The sequence below is a fragment of the Thamnophis elegans genome, chromosome 2 (assembly GCF_009769535.1).
Source record: "Thamnophis elegans isolate rThaEle1 chromosome 2, rThaEle1.pri, whole genome shotgun sequence".
Taxonomy (NCBI): domain Eukaryota; kingdom Metazoa; phylum Chordata; class Lepidosauria; order Squamata; family Colubridae; genus Thamnophis; species Thamnophis elegans.
In genome coordinates, this window is record NC_045542.1 from 94,770,976 (window position 1) to 94,797,253 (window position 26,278).

The 26,278-nt window shown below is 38.7% G+C and overlaps 1 protein-coding gene across 1 annotated transcript in view; it reads left to right on the forward strand.

Moving 5' to 3' along the window:
* The first annotated feature begins 17,727 nt into the window (after positions 1-17,727).
* The window catches only part of SGCD (sarcoglycan delta), a 210,391-nt gene continuing 201,840 nt past the window's right edge, over positions 17,728-26,278 (forward strand). Inside the window, exon 1 of the mRNA XM_032208768.1 lies at positions 17,728-17,913. Coding sequence (XP_032064659.1) covers positions 17,728-17,913 — 186 coding nt within the window. The remainder of the gene's footprint in view (positions 17,914-26,278) is intronic.

Consider the following 26,278-nt stretch of genomic DNA (forward strand, 5'->3'; position numbering starts at 1 on the left):
CAAGAAGGAATACAAATCCATAGCTAGGTTATATCCTTTATTAGCACCAAGAAAAACATGATAACAAAAAAGAGCTCCCTGGACCTTTTCTTCAGGCAATATACTATTTCTCAAAAAAAAAAATGAGTGGAGAAGAAGCAAGTAAATATATTTTCAATGTATTTTTACATAATTAAAATGAGGCCAGAAATTTTACTTATGAATTCAATGTAATGTTGTTGGAATTCAGATAATTGTAATATGTGGGGTAGCGGTGAAATTCAGCAAGTTCTGACAGGTTCTGGAGAACCAGTAGCGAAAATTTTGAGTAGTCTGGAGAATCGGCAAATGCCACCTCTGGCTGGCCCCAGAGAAGGGTGGAATGGGGATTTTGCACTATCCTTCCCCTGCTGTGCACCAAGCCATGCCCACCAAGCCACACAACACCCACCAAGCCACGCTCACAGAACCACTGATGCGGGGGCAGAGAGACAGGCCAAAACATCTACAGTATGTGTGCTGCAAAAAGCTGAACATTTGGATAGGATCCACTTATCTTGAGTTTTCCTGAATGTTAATGAAAACTTAACTCTGATATCATCTAATACCAACCAACCAACCATTCAGTGCACTATAGCCTACATTTATAATAACTTAAGCTAGCTCTGGAAGTATTGTCAACATGTTGATTTTGCTCATTTTCTATACAATGTCTAAGTCAAATAAAAGCATGCTTAACTTCACAGGTCAAGCATTTTCAACATGAAAGGCCAGCTCTTGCATTCAGCTATATTACCAAGGCTACACAAATTGTCCCACTTTAGAATTGCCTGTCTTTCTTCTAATATTGTAAATCCTTCTTCTGGCCTTTGGTCTCCACAAAGAAGCATGTTTTTGATTTACATATACTGATACCCTTGAGTTTTTTTTTTAAAAAAAAAACTGAATATATATTATAAATTATCATTACTCTTTTAAAAGCCACTTTGAATAAATAATGCAAATATGGCACGTGATTTCTTAAATGTAACTATTACCATACAATTCATTTGCTTGTTTGTTTGTTTATGACTTCAATTTTTTACTCCTGGGATCTGTCTGGATAAGTCCCTGTAGTTTTTTTGCCAAGGCTTTTCAGAAATGGCTTGCCATTGATTGTTTCTTGAGGCTGAAAGAGAGGGACTGGCCCAAAGTCACCCAGCTGACTTTCATGCCTAAGGTAGAATTAGAATTCATGGTTACCTGGTTTCTAACTTTGTACACCACATTGGCTCTCAGGAGGTCAATCAATCAGAATAGAACTGGAAGGGACTTTGGAGGTCTTCTGGTCCATCTATCTGCTCAAGCAGGAGATCCTATACCATTTCAGACAGGTCGCTGTCCAGTCTTTTCTCAAAAATCTCCAGTGATGAAGGACCCTCAACTTCTGAAGGCAAGCTGTTCCACTGTTAGGCAGTTTCTCCTTAATTCCAGGTTGCTTCTCTCCTTGACTAGTTTCCATCTATTGTTTCTTGTCTTGCCTTCTGGTGCTTTGAAAAATAAGTTCTCTTGCTCTTCTTTGTGGCAGCCCTTCAAAATAATGGAATACTGCTTTCATGTCACCCCTAGTCCTTTTTTTCTCTATACTGGCCATATCCTATTCCTGCAACAACAAAAAGGGAATTTTGAATACTGTTACCCAGATAACAAATATTTGTTTGCTTAGTTTTTGGCTTTAGTCTAAGAAAAAAGGGAATGTAGATTACTTTTCAAACAATTTAATGATTTAATTATCTAACTCAACACTAACGGTATTTTAACACTGGCAGCTTGAAGACATGTGGACTTCAAGTCCCAGAATTTCCCAACTAGCTACTTGGAAGAACCAAATTGTCCCAATCCTTCTTTTCACTATTGTGTAACTGGACTAAATCACACACAATTTGGTACTGTTGTTTTCCACTAAAGGAAACACTTGCAGTGGATCTTGGGATCATGCTTTTCTCTCTTTCCCTTCCTCGCATTTTATATTTGTGTAGCTCTTGTAGTAGCTGGTTTTGAGTTAAGAAACTGATTCCTCAGGGGATCTTCCAGTAGGATTCTTTTAGCGTCTCTCTAAATCTCTGTAAACAAGCCTGTTCCCTACTGTCCAACCAGCTAGGGGAGAATTAATGGATTACTTCAGCCACATTCTCCCATGAAGAAAAATGTATCTGTAGTCATGAGTGGACAAGAACAGCTATATTTTACTGTACAGCTTGCATTAAGAAACAAATAATCACCATGCATACATGCACCCATGCATATTGCATGGACAGAAGAAGAACTTTAAACAACAGTAGCTATTGAATTTAATGGAAATTAATCTCTCAGTGAATCCTCTCAAAGATTTCTCCTTTTCCTCCTTCTTTCTTTACCATTTCCATTGGTAAAGAAGATTGCAGTCATGCTACCCTCCGTAAGTTTCAGCAGTGTGTCTTACTCTATTATTAGCTTGTTTATTCTTCAATTTCTTCTATCCTGGCCTGCCTGAATATAGTCAGCTTCTCTTCCTTTTGGTCATGATCATCTCACAGCTGAAACTCAAGAGATGTTGCGCATTGCTGAAACTTTTCAGACATTGCCAACCAATCCAATTTCTTTGAACTTCCTAAACTGTTTATTTCTTCTCCTCTTTTTCTTACTTCTCTGTTCAGGCAAATCCCCACTTCTCTCTTTTCTCCCCTGCCTATTTGTCTGGGTGTATCTATCCATGTGAAGTGACTTGCACCCAAATCCCATTAGGTAGATTTTTCCCAAATTCTGAAGTTTTTTTCTTCCCTCTCTATTTTTTGTACAACCTTCCTAGTGCTGGGTTCTGGATCCCATTGCACACGGTATGGTTGCAACAGGACCCAGCGTCCACCACATAAATGTGCGCACGCATGCACCCTTACCTCTTGTGATGCCTCCGCGAGCCTCCACGACGCTCCAGCTGCTTAGCAGAGCATCGCGCAGGTGCCGTGTGCTCCATACACATAAGCGCCGAAGAGCTCAAATACAGGTAGGGCGGACGGGTGGGCCCCCCAGAACACCGTACCAGAATGGTATCCAGTGCTCCAGGCAGACACCGGTATGCACATACTGGGGCGTACAACCTTCAACCCACCACTGAACCTTACCCTCTTTCCTGGAGATCTTTGTGGACTCTAATGTGTCTCCCAATGGTCCCCAAACTCTTCCCACAATGGATTAACATTTCGTCCTTTTCCTTTGTTTCTGACTCCTTTATGAATTGCAGATGAATACAGTCATACCATTAGCACTTCACTTAACTTATTTCTTTCTCCAAGTAAATCTCCTGACACTTTGCATTAGACTTACTTATTTCCCAGTGCTACTGTAACTTTCTGGATTACTTTTGTAGAAAAGATTTATTTTGTGATTTTCTGTTTCCAGAACAGCTGTATGTTGAAAAGATACCAACAATATGAATAATTCAAGCTTTGTTTCCACAAAACACTGTTCCCCAATTCTGGGTGTCATAGTAAACTGTGTATGAGGCCATTTTTAATAGAAGCACATATCTCTCACCTCATTCTTTAAAAATTAAACAAGTATATAAATCTTTTTCTTATAGGAAGTTACATCTTGAGTGAATTTCTCTCTAAATAGCTATATGTCTAAATGAAAAACCATCCATAAATGCAAGACTACAGATTTACCTGGAGAAAATAATCCCAAAAGAAGGCCATGGAAAACCACTTCCAAGAAAATAATCAGGAGATATTCATGTTCTTACCTGAAGACAAGCTCATTAATTCTCCCTCCTCCCTCCCCCCTCTCTCTTTCTTCCCCCCATAATAGCATTCCTTTTGTACGTATGAATATAATACATGCTTCAGTTTATATTTTCATCCAACGGTACTAGAAATGCTGTACTTAACTTAGTCAGTGAATCTCCAAAAATAGATTATTGTTTCCCCTCTGGCATTTTATGGAACTAGATGTAGGAATATAAAAGTTTTCAGGAAATACACCTAAATAACTTACTGATCTGCATCAATTCCACAGCCTGCATTATATAGCAAGTAACTAATAGGGCATAGCTAAGGAAAGTGACTCTCCTAACTGCTCCTTGCAATGATACTTTCTGCCACAAACACAGTATTTTCATAGAGACAATTCTCCATTATTTTGCAAATGTCTGGCTCCAGTACTTAGCATCTCTCTAATATGTTGAAATGATTACTAATAATAAAATGTAAAACAGGAGTCTACATAAGATTTAAAGTACAAAGTTCAATTACTTGTCATGCTCCCCCTCCTCACAAGTATCTTGGTTTCTTGCATTTATCAAAAGGATACACGCTGGCAATCTTATAAGCTTTCAGAGCAGAGAGATCTTTTGATGTTACTTACGTCATGCTCCATATAGTAGACTTTACAATGGCTTCCATCACTATCCCTCTGGGAATTTTATAGTGATTATTCAGTATGCAGGACAGAGATTCCTGGCCTTATCTAAACCTTTTGGCCTTTAAAATGCATAGATGGATTTGTTTGGTTAATACTGTTGATAATAAACTTATTTGGTTAATAAGTTTATATTTGTTATGTGGGTGTACTTTTTGCAAAATTGATGTTCACTATAGAAAGAATTGCATAGATAGCAGCCACCTTAACTGAGATTTGAAGGCTGACAAGTATGTTCAAATGCTTTTCAATGTTATTTAAAAAGCTTATGTTCATGTTAGTTGAACCAAAATTATTTGTTACATATAAAAGTTTGCATGAGGATTCATTTAGAAGAACTGGTCTTCTCCTTCATAAAGTAAACAGGACAGTTCCATTAGATTTAATATTTTTGTAAAATTTCTAAAATTTTGGACAGCATGAAATGATGTATAAACATACCCCATCCTAGTACTCCCTATCAGATTAAGCAATGCCATGGAGAGTATAGAAAATGAGTAAGAAATAGTACCATTCACTATTTCTCTTGAATGTGTATTTATTCCATACACGTGGAATAAATATGAAATAAGTACCACTTTCATCCAGCCATCTAGAGGCTGACTAATATGTAGGGGTCCACTGAATGACAACACACTGGGAAAAATTAGTATTATTTTTTAAATGATAATTATCTGCTTGGGATTTTTCAAGCAAGGAGGATTTTTCCCCTTCCGGTGGCACTTAGGAGAGGAGAGAAATGGAAAGGAGAGGAGAGGGATCTGTATGTTATCTGTATGGGTATCTGAAGTAAGAGAAAAATAAAGTATTTTTTAAAAACAAACCCAGATCTATGGTATCATAGGGAACTGAAAAATATCAAGGAGATCCATTTGACAAAAGATAAAGCATATGTCTTTCCCATAACTTAAGCTAAACCCAAACTTTCCTATAGGCAATTTAAAAAAAGCTGTTTTGGGAATTATTGTGAGAGACTGCCACAGTAGAGAAGAATCCAAGTGCTCAGGCATAATTGTAGTATTTTTAGTATATTCAGCTTACAGTGCTACACGTCAAGATTAGGATACACAGCAATGTGCTGAGCAGAGCCTAGAGCTTCTAAAAATAAACCTTGCTTTACGCAATTGAAATTAAAACACAAGAGAAAACTAGGTAAAGGGAGGTGGTGGACTGCATAAGAATCTGAATTTCTCTTTGCAGGTTTGTTCAGGGAAAGAAGTTAACACTAAGAAAAGTTTCTCTTGGTTTGCAAGGCTTAAATAAAGGAGAAGCGTAGAGCAGTCTTGAAATAAAAATAGCATATACAGTTGTTGCAGAAATGATTCCAAATGTGAAACATGCCAGTCCCCTGTGTTTGGCGCAGAGGCACGATAATATGTGGGGAGGCTTTCATGCAAAACACATGTGTTTTCAATTGCTATCTGGAGCCAGACCAGTAGCTGTAACTTGGCCTGACAAAGCCTCATTGAAGTAAAAGACAGAGTGTGGTTTCAAAGCAGTTAAGAGAAAGAAGGGGAATGCTGTTCAGGAAATTCTTCAGGCTGGGCAGGGACTTGGCCACGGTTCTGCTGCTGGAAAATCTGACAGGGGCAGCTTCTGAACCCAGGGTAGGCCTTGCGCTCCTCTGAAAGCAACACGGCATCTTCCCTCTCACCCCCTTTTTGGCATATCACCGGATTTTGTTGTGTTCTTTGGGCTCCCCCCTCCCCCAGAAGAGGTAAGAGGCTTTTTGTTCTTTCTTAATACAGCTTTCTTGCGCTTTTGTTTTACAAGTATAGGGACCCGTCGAGGTACTCCCTTAACTGAGAAAGAAGTTGGAGATCTCCCACTACATTTACCGAGGGATTGGCTGATTATCTTTCCAACTTCTACTGAAGTTCTTGCAAACGGCCGGGGTGGGGGAGGTTTTCTCTTTAAGTGAGCATGCGTATTTGTCAAACCTTCCCCCCCAACAGTATATATTACTGTTTTTAAAGTTTACGCAGTGGTGTGCATGGATGAGCTACAGAAAGTTGGACAGTTCTGCTTATTGTATAGAATAGGCGACCAGCTAGTATGTTTCAGAAATTGCTGCCAATGCAGCTACAATATTCAGATATAGCTACGTTACAAAGAGTCCGTGAGGCAAAGGCTGAGTAGTTTGGAGCCTTTTTAAAAGTAAGCAATACATTTGTAAATCACAAGGCAATAATGCTACCGTCCTATTTATTTTTCTGTGGTTACCCAGAATTGGGGCAAAAATAATACAACTATTTGTAATAGAGTTGCAGTATCCCATAATTCAAGAAAGTTTCAGATAAACTTTATTTTTCTCTCCAAGCTGCTCCATTCAACACCACCTGCTACTTTTCATTTCATGAGATGTTTTGCCAAATAAATATTTCCTAAACATGTTATTTTAAAAGTCGGGCATTTCTCCTGAAAATGACAAGTGAATGTGCAACTTGTTACTCCATGCCCTATTTTGGAACATTAAAGTTTATTGCCTTTCCTCACCAGTGACCATTAAACCTTAGCTGGCCTGTTTGCTGTTTCTTTAAATGTGGTTGCACAGCATGAGAAGTACTTTGAAACAACCCTTCCATTTTTTGTTTGTCTATACAGTGCCAGAAAAGTTTATTTTTCTCAGATCTGTTCAACATGAATTTTTCTTCTGCTCTGAGCATATCCCTTGCCCCACTTTGTCTTAAGAGGCAAAGCTGTATTAAAAGAACAGGCTGAATTAATAATATATGGGCAGCAGAAGCCATATTTATGCATTAATTGGCAGCAGTTAAAGTGGGTTATAGAACTGTGTAAACTGTGCTGATATTAATATTTTAGGATATATAAGCAGAATGAAAATCCAGAATAGAGAGATCTAGGAGAATCAGCTTTTACAGTCAACTTTTAGTTAAAATAGCAAAAGTCATTACTAGGTGAAGTAAAGAAACAAGTGATCACTCCATAAAATAAAATAGTTTAAATCCTATTAAGAAATTATTATTAACAAAATAGGTTAAAGGGAAATAATGCCTGTAGATATAAATAAATGGGTATATTTGATGGGTTAATTTTAAATCAGAGACATGAGGTCTGGATAATCAGACTATTAAATATACAGACTATAAAATAAATTAAGTAAAATACATCAATCAAATCAAATGGAGGAAAAAGAATATTCTATAGATCATCTAAAACTGATTTTTTTTTCATAGTAAAATGTTTGTTTCAGCTGCTTTAATGGCTGGGCTGGAAATTAAACAGGCCCAAGCAATAATCCATAAGAAAAGAAAGCAAGATTATTCCAGGACAATGGCTAAATATCTACCTATTAATAAAAAAATAATCACTCTTGTATTATTATTGGCTGCATTACCTGAATATTTATATCTTCCTAGAACAGTTTTCTAGTCCTAAACTTAATTCCATGTAAAAGACTGCTACTATACCAGATTAGACTTGCCTTGACTCTGCTGGCCTTTTGCAGCACATTAAAAATCTGACTTTACTATCAGGACTGGACCCTTGGTTGTATTGTGAGCCTGTTTCTTGGTCATAGTTTTATATTGAAGAGGTGATGTCATGAGCATACAGCTACTGTTTAATATTATTTATGTTGTTTCTATTTTTTTTATTACTTATTTTATACCATTTTGTTTATAGGTAGCATCGACTCACAAACACAATTAGCCCCAAATCTATGTTGCTAAGCGAGACAGTTGTTAAGTGAGTTTTAGTACTAATCTTGCCATAGTTGTTAAGTGAAACACTGCAGTTGTTAAATCAGTAGCACACTTGTTAACCTGGCTTCCTCATTGACTTTTCTTGTAGTCCCCAAGACACTTCAACCATCATAAATATCAACCAGGTGCCAAGTGTCCAAATTTTGGACACTTGGTCATGTGACCATGACCAATTTTGGACATTTTGATCATGTGACCATGGGAATGCTGCAACAGTCTTCTGAAAAATGGTCACTTTTTCAGTTCCATTATAACTTTAAACAGTCATTAAATGAATGTTGTAAGTCATGGACTACTTGTATTAGCATCCAAAGTCATGTATATGAGATGGGCAGCCTTATAAATTTATTAATGAGGTAAGTAATGAATAAATATCTTCACTTGGTTGTTGTTTTTTTGTAGGCTAAACTTATCCAGACCCTCATAGGGGTTGCCTTCCAGATCCGTTACCATCCTGATAGTCTCTTCTGAACTGGCTCTGGTTTGTCCTTTTTTCAACTGTGGTACCTCAAGTAGGATCTGAACAGGAGTGAGATTGAAAAAAATTAGCAACTGGTTCTCTGCCCAGTTGCTGGGTGGGCATGGCATGGGGGCATGGCCTAGTTGGCTTCCTGAACAATGGTAGCAGGGAAGGCATTTTCACCCTGCCCAAGCTCTGGAGGCTTTCCTCAAGCCTCCGTGCGGGCAAAAATGACCTCTCTCGGACTCTGGGGCGCTTTGGACTACTGGTACTTCCAGTAGGCCCATTTTTTGCCTTCCCCAGGCTTTCCTTGAGCCTCTGGGAAGACAAAAATGGCCTCTCCTGGGTTCCGGAGGCCAGAAACACGCCTGTTTCCAGACTTCCAATGCTTCTGGGCGGCCTATTTTTTTGCCATCCCCGAGCCTCTGCACGGGGCCTGCATTTACCTGGAATGATGAATGGGCCACGTGGAGACTCCTGGGATGGACAGGGTAGGTGGGGTCAGCCAGTCCTTGTCACTACCTGTTCGGCAAACCAGATTAAAATTAACATCCGAACCAGTCTGAGCCAGCTGAATTCCATCCCTGGATCTGAATAGACTCTGTTCCACTTGCAACCTTATGAGTCTATGTGTGCAGAGCAAGAGGAAATGGCTGTGGCAGAGTTGAGAATTAACATTTCACTGGCTCCATTCCTAAATGGACATCTGGTGCAGTTTGGAGATTTCCTAACATTGTATTACAAGACAGTGAACATTTACCACTGTATAAATAATACAAAACTACAGCCAGTTCCATATCTATGATGTCACACTTACACTTGTCACAAAGACATTAGAGAGCACATTTATTCTTACATATAGGAATGTAAAACCTATATTCTTTTACAAAAATATACAAAATATTTTTGCAGTGCATCAAATTCAAACATTCACATTTTTGTAGTGCACAATAAAAACCAGTTAGACAGAATTGGACAAATTTAGTTTAATAACCTTCATTCTCTCTGTGAACAGACAGATCTCTTGAATCAGAGGTATTGAACTACTCACAGTCAATTTAACAATCAATACACCCCATCTCACCCCATTTCTTTTTGATGACCTCTGAAATATTTTGTCACCAGACCTATTTTCATGGTTTGACTTCTTACATAGATTTCTTTCCTTCCTCCTTCCTCCCTTATTTAGTCAAGATGGTCCATAAGCTGAATTTCACTCTTTTTGGAATTCAAGAATCATATTTATGAAGACTTTTGTGTATTTTAAAATATCTGTAAGGTTAACTTTTTAAAAGGGGGGGGATTTTTCCAGTCCATTTGCTCTTGTCACATTTTTATCACTTTCATTTTGCATTCGCTTTTCACCCGCTACCTCCCATCAAATTGTCATGTGATATTTCTGTAGGAGTAAACAAGGTTCTTTCTGTGCATATCAAGTTGTCATTATAACTCCAGGGGGGAGTGAAAATCTCAAAAAAGCACCTTAGTTTCCTTTACCCTTCCCCTCCCCAAATAGGATAGATTCAGGGTTCTACTTGCTAAATAGTGGCATATTATATTCTTTTATTCTCTTTTGTGTTTTCTCTGGTATATGCTCATGTATGTTCTTCAATGAAGATTTTTTTTAAAAAAACAACAGGTATGTCAATAACATTCTGCCATCCCCTTCATGTGTAGAAACTATGTCTTACATTCTTTCTATCTTTCTAATAGTGTCCTTGCATAAGCCTTGCAATTAGCGCAACTCTTAGGCAATTAACACTTCCTAATCAAATAACCACAAATATTCCTTTTCACACACAGAAGACAGAACCCTACCAATTACATTATATACAATTTGCCACCAGAATAAATCTTACTACTGTGGCCTTACACATTATAATAAGCTAGAAAGAGTGAGATTTACTGCTAAAAGGTTAGAAGTAAAGTCACTGAGCTGAATGGACTCCCAGTTAAGTGGGTAAAAGATTACAGCTTCAATCAGCCTCTCTGTGGCATCTTGCCATTTTCTTTCCTATTGCTTAGAGCAGACCTGAAGCTGTCGTCCTTGCGTTGGGCTGATTATAAATAAAGTTAGTGTTGCAGATTCTTTGCCTAAGTTGGTCATGGCATTTTACTTCTCTGTCTGGACTGAAGAAGAGGCAACAGGCATGCAAAATTCAGACTGTTGATTTAGAATAAACACTATTTGAAACTTTCATGGTTTAGTTGTGACTGTATTATTGGCACAGAGCACTTATTTACAATCTGAGAACTAACTGCCTTCTAAAATCAAAGATAAAAGACAAACATAAGCTTTTCTATTTCATTTACATTTGATTAACTGGTAGCCTAGGTGCTCATTAAGCATCTTCAGACTGCAGTTTTTTGCTTAGAATCCCGCTAATGAGCCTATGCCAAATATATCTTCAATTCAGTCTTCTACTCCAAAGTATCTAGCGCTCATGTGAGCAGCCTAATATTGTTCAGTAGAAGATCCGTCATCTCTTCCAACCACTATAAGTCTACAAATATTGTTATCTATATTTCCACATGTCATATATCAAAAGAATAGAATGGGTTTTCAGTTTCAGATGTTGGGGTTCATATGTTTTTCATTTTCAGATGTTTCTTCAATATTTTAAACTTACTTCTACCTCACTACAACAGCAGAATGGATTCATTATTCTATTAAAAGTTGCACAACTGGATATTTACTCACACAATAGGATGTTCTCTATTCCCTCAGAAGCTCCTTATTTAGCCTCCCACTGGATTTGAAGGTGAAAAATTGTACTCACAGGGAAAGAAATAAGCTAAATACTAATAAGTGGATATTAACATCCATTGCTTCATGATGTACAGCATGTTTCAGGCAACAATAGCAGTTACTTAATAGACAATATAATGATGATGGTCCTATTGCCTTATGGGATCCTTTCTTTCAATAGTAACATGTATTACTTTATTTACAGTATCTTAACATTGGTTCATGATCTTTGCCATGATAAGAAGTGCTAGCAGGTGAAATGCATTACATGTTCACGTCACATTCAGAGTTCAAGCAATTGCAATAGATGGTGCATTAATTTTTTGGTTAGGACTCTTCTATATGTGAAGTCCTTGGTGTTCTCTGAACTTGGTTGTTTTCTTGCAGAAATTTCATTAGCAAACTAGGTAACATCATCAGTTGCAGAAAGGAGTTGGGTTTGCTCTCATTTTACTGTATTTTTCAGAGTATAAAACACACCTTTTTCCTCCCTAAAAGAGGGTGAAAATTTAGGTGCGTCTTATACACTGAAAGTAGCCCCACTCACCCACCAGCACCAATCATTTGGCCTCTGCCTCCCAGCAATTTACCTCCTTGCAGCAAATGGGGGCTTGTGGAGGCTGCAATAGGCTATAGCAATCCCTACAGCCTGAAACAGCTGATGATCGGGAGAAATTGAAAATGAAACTTGCTGTTTGCTCCATGAGGCAAATTGCTGGGAGGCAGAGGCAGATTTTTTTTTCTTGTGCTAATCACGCTATTTGCTGCAAGGAGGTAAGTCAATAACTATAAATGCCTGTAGAATGTTCAAATTATTAGACTTACTTTTTAAAGACTGCTTTATTATTGTTCTAGACAGCTTAACAAAATGAAGAAGCTTTTTAAAATAAATGCTTGACCTGAAGAGGCCCAGTGCTATAGTACCTTCTTTTAAATAGCAAAGAATAACTATACTTACAGAAATCACATCAATTTTAACATCTGTACAAGTATAGTCTGAAATGTAACACTACAAACAGTGTATATTGTCTGTATTGTTTGCTGTTTGTTGCAAGGAGGCAAATTGCTGGGAGGCAGAGGCAGATATTTTTCCCTTGTTTTCCTCCCCAAAGGCTAGGTGCGTCTTATACTTCAGAGAGTCTTATATTCTGAAAAATATGGAATATACTAGTGGTCTGACTTCTCAGTGTCGGTGAGAGTAGTCTTGGTTTCTTGATTAGGATGTTCTTTGTTGTTAGCTTGATGTCAGACTTTAGTAGTTCCTTGATTTGGATATTGTTTATTTCTTGATTGCTGGTCTAGTGTTAATCTTGGTGTTAATTTGTATCCATGTCTTATGAAATTAAGGAGTTTTCATCATGTCTTCTGTTTGCTGGTTGGTGTTCATGGATGCCTATTTATCCCTTATACTGGCTGCTAAGTTCTTATACTGTATGTTGTAGATGTCCTCTATATTTTCTTCTGAGTCTCCTGGGTCTTTTGATTTACTTAGGATATTTTTCAAGGCTTTAGTTGGTTTGAGACTTTGATTGCTATAGTGATGCCATGAGGTTTAATTGTCGGTTGTTTCTGAGATGTTTTTGATGTATAGCAGTATTATACTTTTCACAGCTTGCGTTGGTTGTGCTTCATTGGGTTGAGTGAGCAAAGTCGCTTGGATATCTATTTTCTTGAAAGATGTTGTATAGATAAGGGTTTCCTTTTTCTGAAGTTCAGGGTTGGTGAAGTGTGTTTGTACTTGTTTAAGTAGTGTTCTTACATGTTCTTATACAGCTTATATTGTGGGAGGTTGGGTTGTTACTTTGATACTGGACCAGAGGTGAGTTACTGCTGGTTTGGCCCAGATCAGGCGAACCAGTAGTAGTGGTGGCAGGAGGCTCTGCTCACCTGCCAGGATTCCTCTGCAAATGCGCAGAAGCAACACACGCGCAGGAGCGCACCCAAACTGGTAATAAAAAATTTGGCAACCCACCACTGCACTGGACCACTGAGTTAGTCTAGATAGTTTTATGACAGACTTCTCTTTCTAATTTAACCATCATTGCCTCTGCTGATGAGGATATCCAGGATGGTATATCCAGCATGTTTTCTTTTTCTATTATGAATTGTATTCCTTCGAAGATTTTGTGTGTGTGTTCTCTAGTTGGTTCTTTTTTTATGACAAAGGTATCAACTAAATACCAGATCCATGCTTTGGTTCTGTGGGAGTGTTATAGATTCTAGACAATGCATTATGGTCACTCTTATGAGCCCTGAAAGCAGTGATTCAATGGGGGGTTCTTTTTGTTGATATATTTGTCCACCAAGCTGAAAGTATGTGATTAGGCAAAAGCTGATGTGAGCCATGATTTTGGATATCTCAATCTTGGTATGTTTGGTTATGGCAGATGTACTGTGTAGTAGAATTGTCATGGACTGTTTAGCACACATCCTGGAGAGTTCCCTGAGGTTGGGCTCCAGCAGAAATCCAAAAGCTTGGAAGAATAAATATGTGGTCCCAGTGACCAACACGGATTGGATCCTGTTTGGTTAATTCTAGGACTATGGATGTAAAGTGTTGAATATGTGTTGTGAGGGAAAGACGCAGGAGCCATGGAATCAGAGAGTAAGATGTTTATTGCGAGATGACAGCGATTCAGAATGTGTTACAACTGTCACAGTATTTATACTCTCAGGTACCAACTGTCATTTAACTGCCATTACAACCACCAATCACAGCTGTGCTTCGCCCGACAAATTAGAACGCAGCACAGGCTGTTGCTGGGCTATAACACTCCTTCCCCCCAGTTATATGCATAATAACCATTTATTTGTGTGTTATCCATTTACCTTTTTGTGTTGTCAATTTGCGTGTTATTTGTTTGCATTTTTTGTATTATCTATTTATTTATTGCATTTACAATTTATTTGCATTTTTTTATTTTGTTCATGTTCAACATCTACAAATTGTGTTCTCTCCTTCCCCCCAGTTAACCAGACACTCACATTCTCATATTCCTATTTGCATATACATTTGCATATATACACCATTTACATATACACATTTGCATCCCCCCCACCAGTTCTGCGCATGCGTCGTTTCTGCGGCCCTCAAACTGGTTCAGGACCTTCAATCAAGTCTTTTTGGCTCACTCCTGAATTTGACAGCGGCCAGCAGCGGCAGGGAGGCAGTATAACTTGTAAATTTGTGTATGAAGAGATTAGCGGCTTTGTGGATTGGCTTTGCTCGATCGGCATGCAGGCAGGGTTGAAGAGATTAGTGACTTTGTGGATTGGCTTTGCTCGATCGGCATGCTGGCAGGGTTCCGCTGTTGCTGGAAGGTTTAGCTGACAGGATTTCTGATGACTTTTGCTGCAGAGAATGGTAGGCTTCTGAAACGGCTGTGGAGGCTTCTGTTAGCAGCAGGCAGGCTTCTTAGGCAACAGTAACCGTTTATTGCAGGCAGGCTTCTTAGGCAACAGTATCTGTTTATTGCAACAATACCATTTGTAACAGTAGCAAACAGTAGACCGGACAGTCCCTAAAGTTGTGTCTGGTAGATCTTCTCGGCAGAGAGGCAGGCAGACAGGCAGCTTCAGCCACGGTTGAGCCAATGCGATTCGTAGCTCGTCCCTGAGCAGAGGCGACGGCTCCAGCCAAGGTTAAGCATAGGTTGCCCGTCCCTTTGACTGAAGGAGTCCGTGCCTGTGGATCTACTCAGGTTGGCTTGATCGGAGGCGAAACCTGAGGCAGTGGCAACTGCTGCTGTGGCTCTGACAGGTCTTCAAAGTATTTTCTGTTCGCGTTTGCTTGGTTGCGTTGCGACTGTCTTATTGTTTAGTTTTATTCTTAGTCCAGGCTCTGCGAAATCGCGATCCCATCCTCGTCGCCAGTGTTGAATATGTGTTGTGAGGGAAAGACGCAGGAGCCATGGAATCAGAGAGTGAGATGTTTATTGCGAGATGACAGCGATTCAGAATGTGTTACAACTGTCACAGTATTTATACTCTCAGGTACCAACTGTCATTTAACTGCCATTACAACCACCAATCACAGCTGTGCTTCGCCCGACCAATTAGAACGCAGCACAGGCTGTTGCTGGGCTATAACATAAAGAGTGCTGTGACATTAAATAAGATCACAGTTTCATCTTCATTTATTGTCACATCTTTGATTCTTTGAAGGCTCTATGGAGGGGAGTTGATGGAATATTTATTTCCCTCTATGAGTTGTTCAAGCTTTTTTGCCAACTCTTTATCATTTTTGTAGGTTGGAGGTTCCTGGTAATGATACAATTGAACAGAGAGGCATGTATAGATTATGTGTTTTGGGTAGTCCATAAAAGTATGGGAGGACAGGTCCACCCTTGGTTTTCATCCACTGATTATTCTTTTTAGTGAAATATTTTGATAAGGTTACTGAGAGCTCTCTTAACCTGTCCTCCCACACTTCTATGGACACACAAAAACATAAAACCAGACATATTTCTCCAACGGTATCTGTCCAATTATATCATTGCCAGGTGAGGGAACTTCAGCCAGTTAGTCTCTTTCAGCCAAAAGAAGGAGGCACTGCCAAACCACTTCCAAAAAACCTTGCCAAGAAAACCTGAAAATCCAGGCAGTTCAGATCAGTCGAGGCCATCACCAGCAGTCAACATCAACTTATATGCATTTATGATTTTTGCCTATGTGGTAGTTAAGACAACTGGAAATAATTTAAAAAGAAAAAAAACCTTAAAACCTATGTTAAAACTAACTCAAGCTTAGCAGGCCTAGATAGTAAAGAAGAATGTGAGTTCTTCCCTGAAGGAGGAAAGAGTAAATACTGAGCAACATTCTGAGTGAACTTAATAGCTTGGGAGCAATATAAAAGGGGAAAATAAGCAAACATATTGTACAAATTCAATATGTTTGAACATTTTGATATTTTTCCTTTTTGTTTCTTTTTAAATAATGATTATTCATTTTGTCATTTGTAATACAACCATATATAGTAAAGTTATTGAAACAAAAGACTTAAGAGGGCAATTTCTAGGAGAACTAGAAATAGCATCTGCAGTGTTTCTTCATAAAGCTATCATAGAGAAGTTTCACATTTGTTTACTTTGCTTCCCAGTCTAATCCAGAGCCCTGGTCAGACTTCCTAGTAGGTTCAGCTATAAATCTTGACTGCCCAGACATTTAGCAATCTGATTACAGCAGAATTTAGGAGGAAAGACATGACTAGATTATGCTTTATTGTAGGCTTATAGTGTTCATGACTTGCACAGAAAGTGTGTCTCCCTCTCACTCAAAACATAGAAATCAAGCTCTTCATATATGTCTACTCAAACTTTAAAGTCTTCTTGCCTTTGTGAATCAATGGATGTATGACCTCAGGATAGGGGTCAATCTGTTAAATTTTCATGTAAGGTTTCATCCAGTTTGAGCCCTTACTACAGTCCTTTTGTTTCCTGGTTTGCTTCTGACTCAAATACAACTAGATCAACCCCTTTTTTCATTGTTTAGTATCAATCTCATATATATATTTATTCATAAATCCATGCTCTTCGATTTCTAGGCCAGTACACAAATTAAAAATTAAAAATTGTCAAACAACTGACTTGAACATTTCCACATTATTTTCCATGGTATACAAAATATCCTTTAACATATATTTTCTTTTAAAAATATTTTTTGTATTAGCAAAAATATAATTGCAAAATCCAGAGAGTGATGAAATCTGAGTAATGATTGCATATAAGTCCTTTTTTATTATTCTGGAAAGTGTGAATTAGGTTGATTCATTTTATCAATATAGACCAAATTAAATTATTCCACATCACCTCTTTAGATTTTTTCCCCCTGCATTTTAGCAAAAAAGAAATAAGTAGGAAAGGAGAATGTAAACATACCATAGATAACACTATTTTGACAATAAATGTTTTTTTTCCTCCTACATTTTTTAAAATTAGGCTTCGGCAGCTCAGTAATGAAGCATCTGTGTTTACATAACAGTCACAAAGCCAAAAAAAGGTATCTTACCTACACAGGTATTTCCAAAATGCTTTATTTTATATTCACTTGCTAAGAGGCTATTTTCAGGACTTCCATTGTTTCTGATCTAACCCTGATCTTGGACAGGACATATGCCAGGTACCATCTTGTTGGACCTACAAACTGTGCCTGCACTCAAAATAGCATTCTCCCATACATCTGGATTGTCTTGAGCCTTGTTACCCTTTCACCCCTGTGATTAGGATCATAGTATTAAGCTTGGTCACCTAGAAATTTGTGGTATGCTTATTGTTTTATCCTAGTATACTGTTTCATGTGAGATGGGCAGCCATTTAGGAATATATAGTCTCAACATGTCTACAGTTTGTGCCTATGACATCTGGTTGTATTTTCTTTTCCAGATGCCTCAGGAACAGTATGCCCAGAGAAGCACCATGCAGAGCTCAGAAGGACCACATGTGTACAAAGTGGGGATTTATGGTTGGCGGAAGAGGTGCCTCTATTTCTTTGTGCTACTTCTAATGATTTTAATCCTGGTGAACCTTGCCATGACCATCTGGATTCTGAAAGTTATGAATTTCACAATTGTAAGTAGATGATATTTTGCTTGAAAAGACTTGTACATAACAAATTTTCTCCAGGCTTTAAAGTTAGAGTATACAGTTGAAATAGTAGTTAACCATTTGGCTCTCAAGAATGGTTAAAATGAGCTCAGGCATTAATCGTAGGCAAGACTTGAGGTGGATCTACTTCCTCTCTTCTTAATTCACATGATGATTAGTGGGTCTGTACTTTAATTCTGGAGTTCTCCTGGTAGCCAGTTTGGTCTAGTGGTTAAGGAATCAAGGTAAAAACCAGGTAACTCTTAAGTTCTAGTTCTGCCTTAGGCATGAAAGCTGGCTGGTTGATTGTGGCCCAGTCACTCTCTTCCTCTCAGCCTTCACATTGTTATGGTTGTGGGGAAAATAGGAGGAAGAAGGAGTATTAGATATGTTTGCCATCATGAGTTATTTATAAAAATAATAAAGGCAAGCTTTTAAAAAAATCTAAAATAAAAACAGATAAAATAAATCTTAAGATTTCCACTTAACACTTTGTATCACCACCTAAATGTTCCCTTGTGGGTCTGTCCTCTTTCACTGAACCCTTTGAAGTTTAAGAGTTCCACACAATGCTTTGGAATGTTTTGGCTTTCTTCATTAGTAGCTTCAAGGCATAAATTTCCCTTCTTTTTCTTCCAAGGCAGCTCTTGACAGTCTAACCAGAAAAAAATGGGGAATACTTCAAGCTTATAGGGCTCTCCTTACTTTATTCTGCTTCCCACTCTTTCACTCATTTGCATACATTCAGACTATACTCCTCCTTCTCATTTTAAAGTCTGTTCTGTGCATAGATTAAAGTAACAGATGAAGGTTAGCCTTTTGTTTTTATGAGTAGTTTATTTATATGCCGCCCTTTTCCCTGGGGGGACTCAGGGCGGCTTACAATTCGGAAGGAAGGGAGAACAAACAGATTAACACATAAGACAGTACATCATTAAAAGCACAACATTCATACAATTCGGGTGGGTTACGGTCTTTAACCCCAGGCCTGACGGGACAGCCAGGTTTTAAGGGCTGTGCGGAAGGTCTGGAGGGTGGTGAGGGTACGAATCTCCACAGGGAGATCGTTCCATAGGGTCGGAGCTGCCACCGAGAAGGCTCTCCTCCGCATGGTTGCCAGTCGACATTGACCGGCAGATGGAACTCGGAGGAGGCCTAATCTATGGGATCTAATTGGTCGAGTGGAGGTAATTGGCAGTAGGCGGTCTCTCAAGTACCCAGATCCACTACCATGAAGGGCTTTGTAGGTGACAAGTAGCACCTTGAAGCGTACCCGGAGATCGACAGGCAGCTCGCGGAGGATAGGTGTTATGTGGGTGAAACGAGGTGCACCCACGATCGCTCGCGCGGCCGCATTCTGGACTAGCTGAAGTCGCCGAATACTCTTCAAGGGCAGCCCCATGTAGAGCACATTGCAGTACTCCAGCCTAGAGGTCACAAGGGCACGAGTGACTGTTGTGAGAGCCTCCCGGTTCAGGTAAATCTGAACCTTGAAATCTTGAAAGAGTTGTATAAAGTCAGTCATTATATTACTCTGTTTAAAACTCAGCAGTTGGTTATAAATTGTTCTAGCAATAGCACTTAGACTTATATATCACTTCAAAGTGCTTTACATCTCTAAGCAGTTTAAAGAGTCAGCATATTGCCCCCAACAATCTAGGTCCTCATTTTACCAATCTCAGAAAGTTGGAAGGCTGAGTCAACTTTGAGTTGGTTAGGATCTAATTCTTAGCAGTGGGCAGAGGTAGCTTGCAATATTGCATTCTAAGCACTGTGCCACAATGGCTCTTATTATTTGTTATACCAAGCCCTTTTGAAAGTTCTTTTAAAATCTTCCTCCTTTCATCTAAAATATTAGCCATTCCAACCAGTTTGCTCATGTGACAACTTTATAAGTGTTCCCCTCAAATCATTAATGATGAAAATATTGTACAGCACAGGATGCAAAGTCTTGTGGAACTCTATTCAATATTTATTTCCAGGCAAATGTGGGGGTGACTGATGAGGACTCTTGCAGTGCAATAATTCAGCCAACTTTGCGTCCATCTAATGGTGAGATCATCCAGTCATATTTTAACATTTGAGTAAGGTAAATATCACAAAGCAATCTATCAAAGGCTTTCTTGAGATATAAATCCAGCTTAGGAAATAAACATTCCCCGTAGATAGTTGATGACCTTTGAAAATACTTGTTTGTAAGAAAATGAGACAGAAAAACAAACAAAATGCAATGCTAAATTTTCATACTTTACAATATTTTCAGTCCTAGTACAATAAAATAAAAAGTACAGTTATCTATCTTCCTTGCTGGAGAGAAAAATTGCCAAATTTGTCAATGCAGCAAACCTTATCACAGAGAAGGAGGTTAGTATAATTCTTAAAAATGAACACTGTCCTACACTCTTATTGCGCGAGTGACCTAAAAGTTGGTGGATATATAGTGAAAGAGAATGCCATTGGGGCAGTATGATTTCCTTTGTTATGCATTTAAGGCTGAAAAACAGTCTTCACTACACTATTCACTGTTCCTTGAGGAGAAAAGCATAATAATAAAAGAGAGAACAACAACAACAACAACAACAACAATAATAATAATAATAATAATAATAATAATAATAATAATGGACCAACGTGTAATTATAAACCACAAATTTTTCACTACGGCAGAATTAACAGGAATCAAAGAGAAAGCAACTAATGCTCTGAGTATACCAACAAAGAGTAACATCAAGAATTATTTGCAGACTCAAAAGGAAACTGAGGCAGAAAGGGAGGAAGAAGATGCTGAAATGGATGAAGATAAAGAACAAGGAAGCACTGAAGAACAAACACCAACAGATATTGCTCAATTTGCTGAGAAAATAAAGCATCAAATGGAAGATGCTGAAAGAACATGTTTGCAAAAGCTGAACCAAGTGAACCAGAAAAAATTGAGAAAGGTACTAAAAAAGATCAATGAGGCTGTGCAAACTATTCAAACCACTACATTAGCTGAAACAAACCAGCTGATGTATGCAGTTGCCTTCATAACCATCAAAAGTGCACTGAAGAACTGTAGTGCACCTGGATCAGATGAGCTACATGGCTTCTGGTTAAAGACACTTCCAAGTGTGCACAAAAGATTGGCAGCCCAAATGAACCAGGTCTTAAAAACACCTGAAAATGATGAATGGATGACAACTGGAAGGACATTTTTGATCCAAAAAGATAAAGAAAAAGGAAAGGATCCTGGAAACTATAGGCCTATCACCTGTTTGCCAACAGCAGACAAGCTCCTTACTGGTATCATTGCAAACCAAATTTATGGATACTTGAAAGAAATAACTTGCTTCCTGTAGAACAGAAAGGATGCTGCAAAAATTCAAGAGGAACAAAGGGCCAACTGCTGATTGACAAACTAATCCTAAAGAATTCAAAGAAAAGACGAACCAACCTGTTCATGGCTTGGATACACTGTAAGAAAGCATTTGATTCAGTTCCCCATAGCTGGATCAAGAAATGCCTGGAAATCTTTTGCATCAGCAGTAACATACAAAAATTCATGGAAACTTCAATGAACCTCTGGAAAACGAAGCTTATAGCTAATGAAGAAGTACTGGATGAAGTTGAAATTAAACAAGGCATTTTCCAGGGCAATTCCCCTTCACCCCTACTTTTTATACTCTCACTGATACCACTGACAATCATTTTGAAGAAAATGAACTATGGATATGAACTTGCAAAGAAAGGACTGAAAATTTCACACTTGGTGTACATGAATGATTTGAATCTGTTTGGTAAAGCAAAAGCTGAACTGAATTTATTAATTGAAGGCACAAAAAAAATTAGCCAAGACATTGGTATGCAGTTTGGAATTGACAAATGTGCAACAATGGCAACCAAAGCAGGCAAGGTCATAGAAGATGATGGAATAGAACTTGAGAATGAAGAAATGTTAAAGACAATAAAACCAGAAGAAGGCTACAAGTCCTTGGGGATTTTAGAGGCCTCTGACTTAATGCATAATAAAGTCAAGGAGTTAACTTCCGCCAAGTACACTCAATGAATTCGTAAGATATTAAAGTCCAAATTGAATGGAGAAAACATCATAAAAGCCATAAATACCTGGGCTATACCTGTGATTCGATACTCTGCAGGAATAATTGACTGGACCCAGATGGAGTTGGACAATTTGGACAGAAAAACAAGGAAGCTTATGACAATGAATCATGCTTTGCACCCTAAAAGTGATGTTGACCGATTATATCTACCAAGAGCAGAGGGTGGTCGAGGACTCCTACAAGTAAAACAGACTGTGGAAGAAGAAAAACACAGTTTGAATAATTACATCCAGAAAAGTGAAGAACCAATGATTAAGGAAGTAAATAAAGGAGGCCTTTAAAGACAACTAAGTCAAAAGCCGAATATAAGAAAGACGTAATTGAGAAGCGAGCTGAAAATTGGGGGGGGAAAGCTATGCATAGCCAATACTTGAAAAGTATTGAAGGCAAAGCTGACCTAAAGCTAACTTGGAACTATTTAAGATCAGGAACACTGAAAAAAGAAAAGAAGGCTTTATTTTGGCAGCTCAAGAACAAGCCTTAGCCACAAACTGCATGAAGGCAAAAATTCAACATGTTACCATCAACAGCAAATGTCGCCTCTGTAACGAGAAAGACGAGACAGTCGACCACTTGATCAGTGGGTGCAGAAAAAATTCACAAACTGACTACCTACAATGCCATGACCGTGTTGCCAAGATCATTCACTGGAAATTGTGCCAAAAGTTTGGATTTGAGTACAGCAAAAACCACTGGGAACATCAGGTTCAGAAGGTTTTAGAGAATGAGAAAGTCAAGATCTTGTGGGACTTCAGAATTCAGACTGACAGGCACTTGGCCCACAACACACTTGACATAACAATAGTTGAAAAGAAAAAAGTATAGTTCATTGACATTGCAATACCTGGAGATTCACGAATTGAAGATAAACAGCAAGAAAAAATCACAAAGTACCGGGACCTGCAAATTGAAGTTGAGTGACTGTGGAAAAAGAAATTGTCTGTTGTCCCAATTGTAATTGGAGCAATACTTAAAGGGCTACCTCACTATTTGGAAATTCTAAATTTATCAGACTTGAACATTCTGATTCTACAAAAACTCACCCTACTTGGAACAACTTATATTCTCCGATGTTACCTTAAAAGTTCCTAGGTCCTTGGTTAGGACTCAAGCTATTGAGCTACCAGCCAGCCCCAAAGGCTGTGAATCTCACCAAAGATTAACCTAATAACAATAACAATAACAACAACAACAACAACATGTCCAGTTGACAGAGTTTCATGTTTAATGAATAAAAGAAATATAATAATTAAAAAAACACTTTCCATAAAAATTTAATGGGGGGGAGAGACTGAAAAAACAAGTCAGATGACAAATCTGTAGAGAAAACTTTCATTGACAGTCTAAAATGCAAATGTGAGTAATCATGTCATATTACATCCCTTCCTTTTTCTTTCCATTTTCTATCTGAGTGCTAGTGAAAACCATATCGAGACAATTATCTTGTTGAAAATGACTAGGAGATAGTATCAATTGTAAAATCATTCTAAACCATTGTGATGATAAGAAAAGACAACATGTGAGACCTGGCTTATTCTGAATTGTATTTTTGGACTTAGTGCATACAACCAATAAATCATATGTTCCCATGCATGATTCTTCAGGGTTTTCCAGATGCACTTATTTTGAGGTTATCATCATACAGGATCTAAATGTTAATTTATGTGTACAACATTCACTGCTATTATACAACTGTTACATTCTCTTTGGTCATTCCAATCTTCACAATCCAGTAAATCTGTCAATTGCTAGATGTGTAGCAAGTTATCTGTTACAGTGTATCTGTGAAGTCATTTGTAATGCCTGATACAATGAAACTTATGCAATGTCGTAAAGTTGCAAAGGATAAATAGATAGATAGACAGACAGACGGACAGACAGACAGACAGACACACACACACACACACACACACACACACACACATACACACAATGTGTCTGTAGGTAGCTGTTAAGGCCTGCACAGACCCGAAATGTTCTGCCACATGTCAGGCAGACATGTGTGGGCACCATTGTGGGCATCATTGTTGCAGCATTTGTAGCTCTGGATTTGCGGAGTGCTCGTTTCTCTTGTGCTGTGGTTATTCTTCTGTCTTCAGATGTCTGGCAGCCTTGGTGGATCAGCGTGCACCATGTCACTCGATCTTGTGCCAGGGTTTCCCAGGAGGTGGTGTCAATATCCAGGGACTTAAAGGAGGCTTTCAACATGTCTTTGTATCACTTCCTTTATCCCCCACGAGATCTGCTTTCCTTGAGATAGCTCACCATAGAGGAGCTGTTTGGGGATGTGATGGTCTGACATCCTTGCAACATGGCCTGCCCAGCATGCCTGGGCTTTCATCAACATGGTGTGAACTGATGGCAGGCCAGCTCTGGAGAGGACTTCTGTGTCTGGCACCTTATCCTGTCACTGGATCCTCAAAATTCTATGGAGGCAGGTCATGTGGAATTAGTTCAATTGCCTAGTATGCCCCCTGTATATAGTCCAAGTCTCAGTGCCGTACGTACGTACATACATACATACATACATACATACATACATACATACATACATGAAGAATACTATGAGAAATACTATGAGAATAGTATGAGCAGAACCTTTAATCATGTCAAGGTGTATTTCAGTCAAAGACCAATGTAGCGTGAAATAATAATGAACTGTTCAAAAGTAAAAGAGAAGGACATGAAGCACAATATAATGCAGAATAATCTCACTACTGTTACTAGTATAAGCTACATCTATAAAATGCTTTTTGACTAAAACTAACGAATAGAACTAAAATTCTAAGATTCAAATAAGATAAAAAAATATTTATTTGTTTGTTCATTTGGTTGTTCAATTATTGATGTTCAAACCTTAGCCAGAGTTATATTATTTTGAGGGGCAGGCATTAGTTAGCTTGGATCTTATCATACCAGCAGTGTCCCAGAATTTTGCAACATCAGACAAGCAAAAGATATATATTGAAATTAGTGGTAGGTTTCAAAATCTTTTAGAACCTCTTCTGTAGGTGTGGCCTGCTTTGGGGGAGTGGCTTGCCAGCCATGTGACCGAGTGGGAGTGGCTTGGCAGTCATGTGACTGGGTGGGCATGGCCAATTTGTAAAATGTGGTGAAACTCACTTAACAACGCTCTTGCTTAGCAACCAAAATGTTGGCTCAGAAACTCTGGCATTTGAAGCACACAAGTCTTAAAGCTGTCAAGTTACAAGACCCTTGCATTCCTAACCCTTAGAAAAAAAACTCCAGGGGTGTTCAAATTTGATAGCTTTAAGACTTGTGGACTTCAACTCCAGAATTCCTCCTCCAGTCATGTTGGCTCAGGAACTCTGGCATTGAAGCACACAAGTCTTAAAGCTGTCAAGTTACAAGACCCTTGCACCCCTAACCCTTTAGAAAAAAACCCCAGGGATGTTCCAACTTGACAGCTTTAAGACTTTAAGGTTTAGATAGGGCTCTTAGAGGCAGGAGGGGAGATTGGTGAGCCAGCCAATCAGTGAGCGGTGGGCGGGGCAAGTGTGGTGCGGATGGGTGGGGGGAGGGAGCTGGAACCAGTTTTAAACTGCACAGTAGATTTGTGCAACCTCTTCTATAGAAGAGGTTATAACTGGCAGGAACCCACCCCTGATTGAAATTATCAGAATGACTTGAACGTTTTTCCAAATGAGGGAAAATAAAACAGATTCTAATATCTATATAAAAGCAACAGTACAGTCCCCCTTTCCTTTCCTATATCAAAATAATCACCCTTCCCTAGTTGGTTGAAATGTTCTAGATCGATTACGCGGCATAAAAAGGGCATAAAAATTAAAACACTAAGGGGGGGATGAGAAATTTAAGTAAGGACCAAACGTTTTAAAAAATGCCTCCAATATACACACACAACTGTTACATAGTCTGGTGAAACGAGGGTCTGCCCTAGAAATAATGGTCTGGGAATAATGGACAGTATTCAACAGAACTCCAGAGCTTTTGTGCTCTTGGGTTTATCACCATGGTTTGTCTCAGAGGTGGTATTCAACAGGTTCTGACCAGTTCTGGAGAACCGGTAGCAGAAATTTTGAGTAGTTCGGAGAGCCAGTAGATACCACCTCTGATTGGCCCCATCCATTCTCTGCCTTCTGAGTCCCAGCTGATCAGAAGGAAATGGGGATTTTGCAGTAACCTTTCCCTGAAGTGGGGAGGAAATGGAGATATTACAGTATCCTTCCCCTGCCACGCCCACCAAGCCATGCCACGCCTACCAAGCC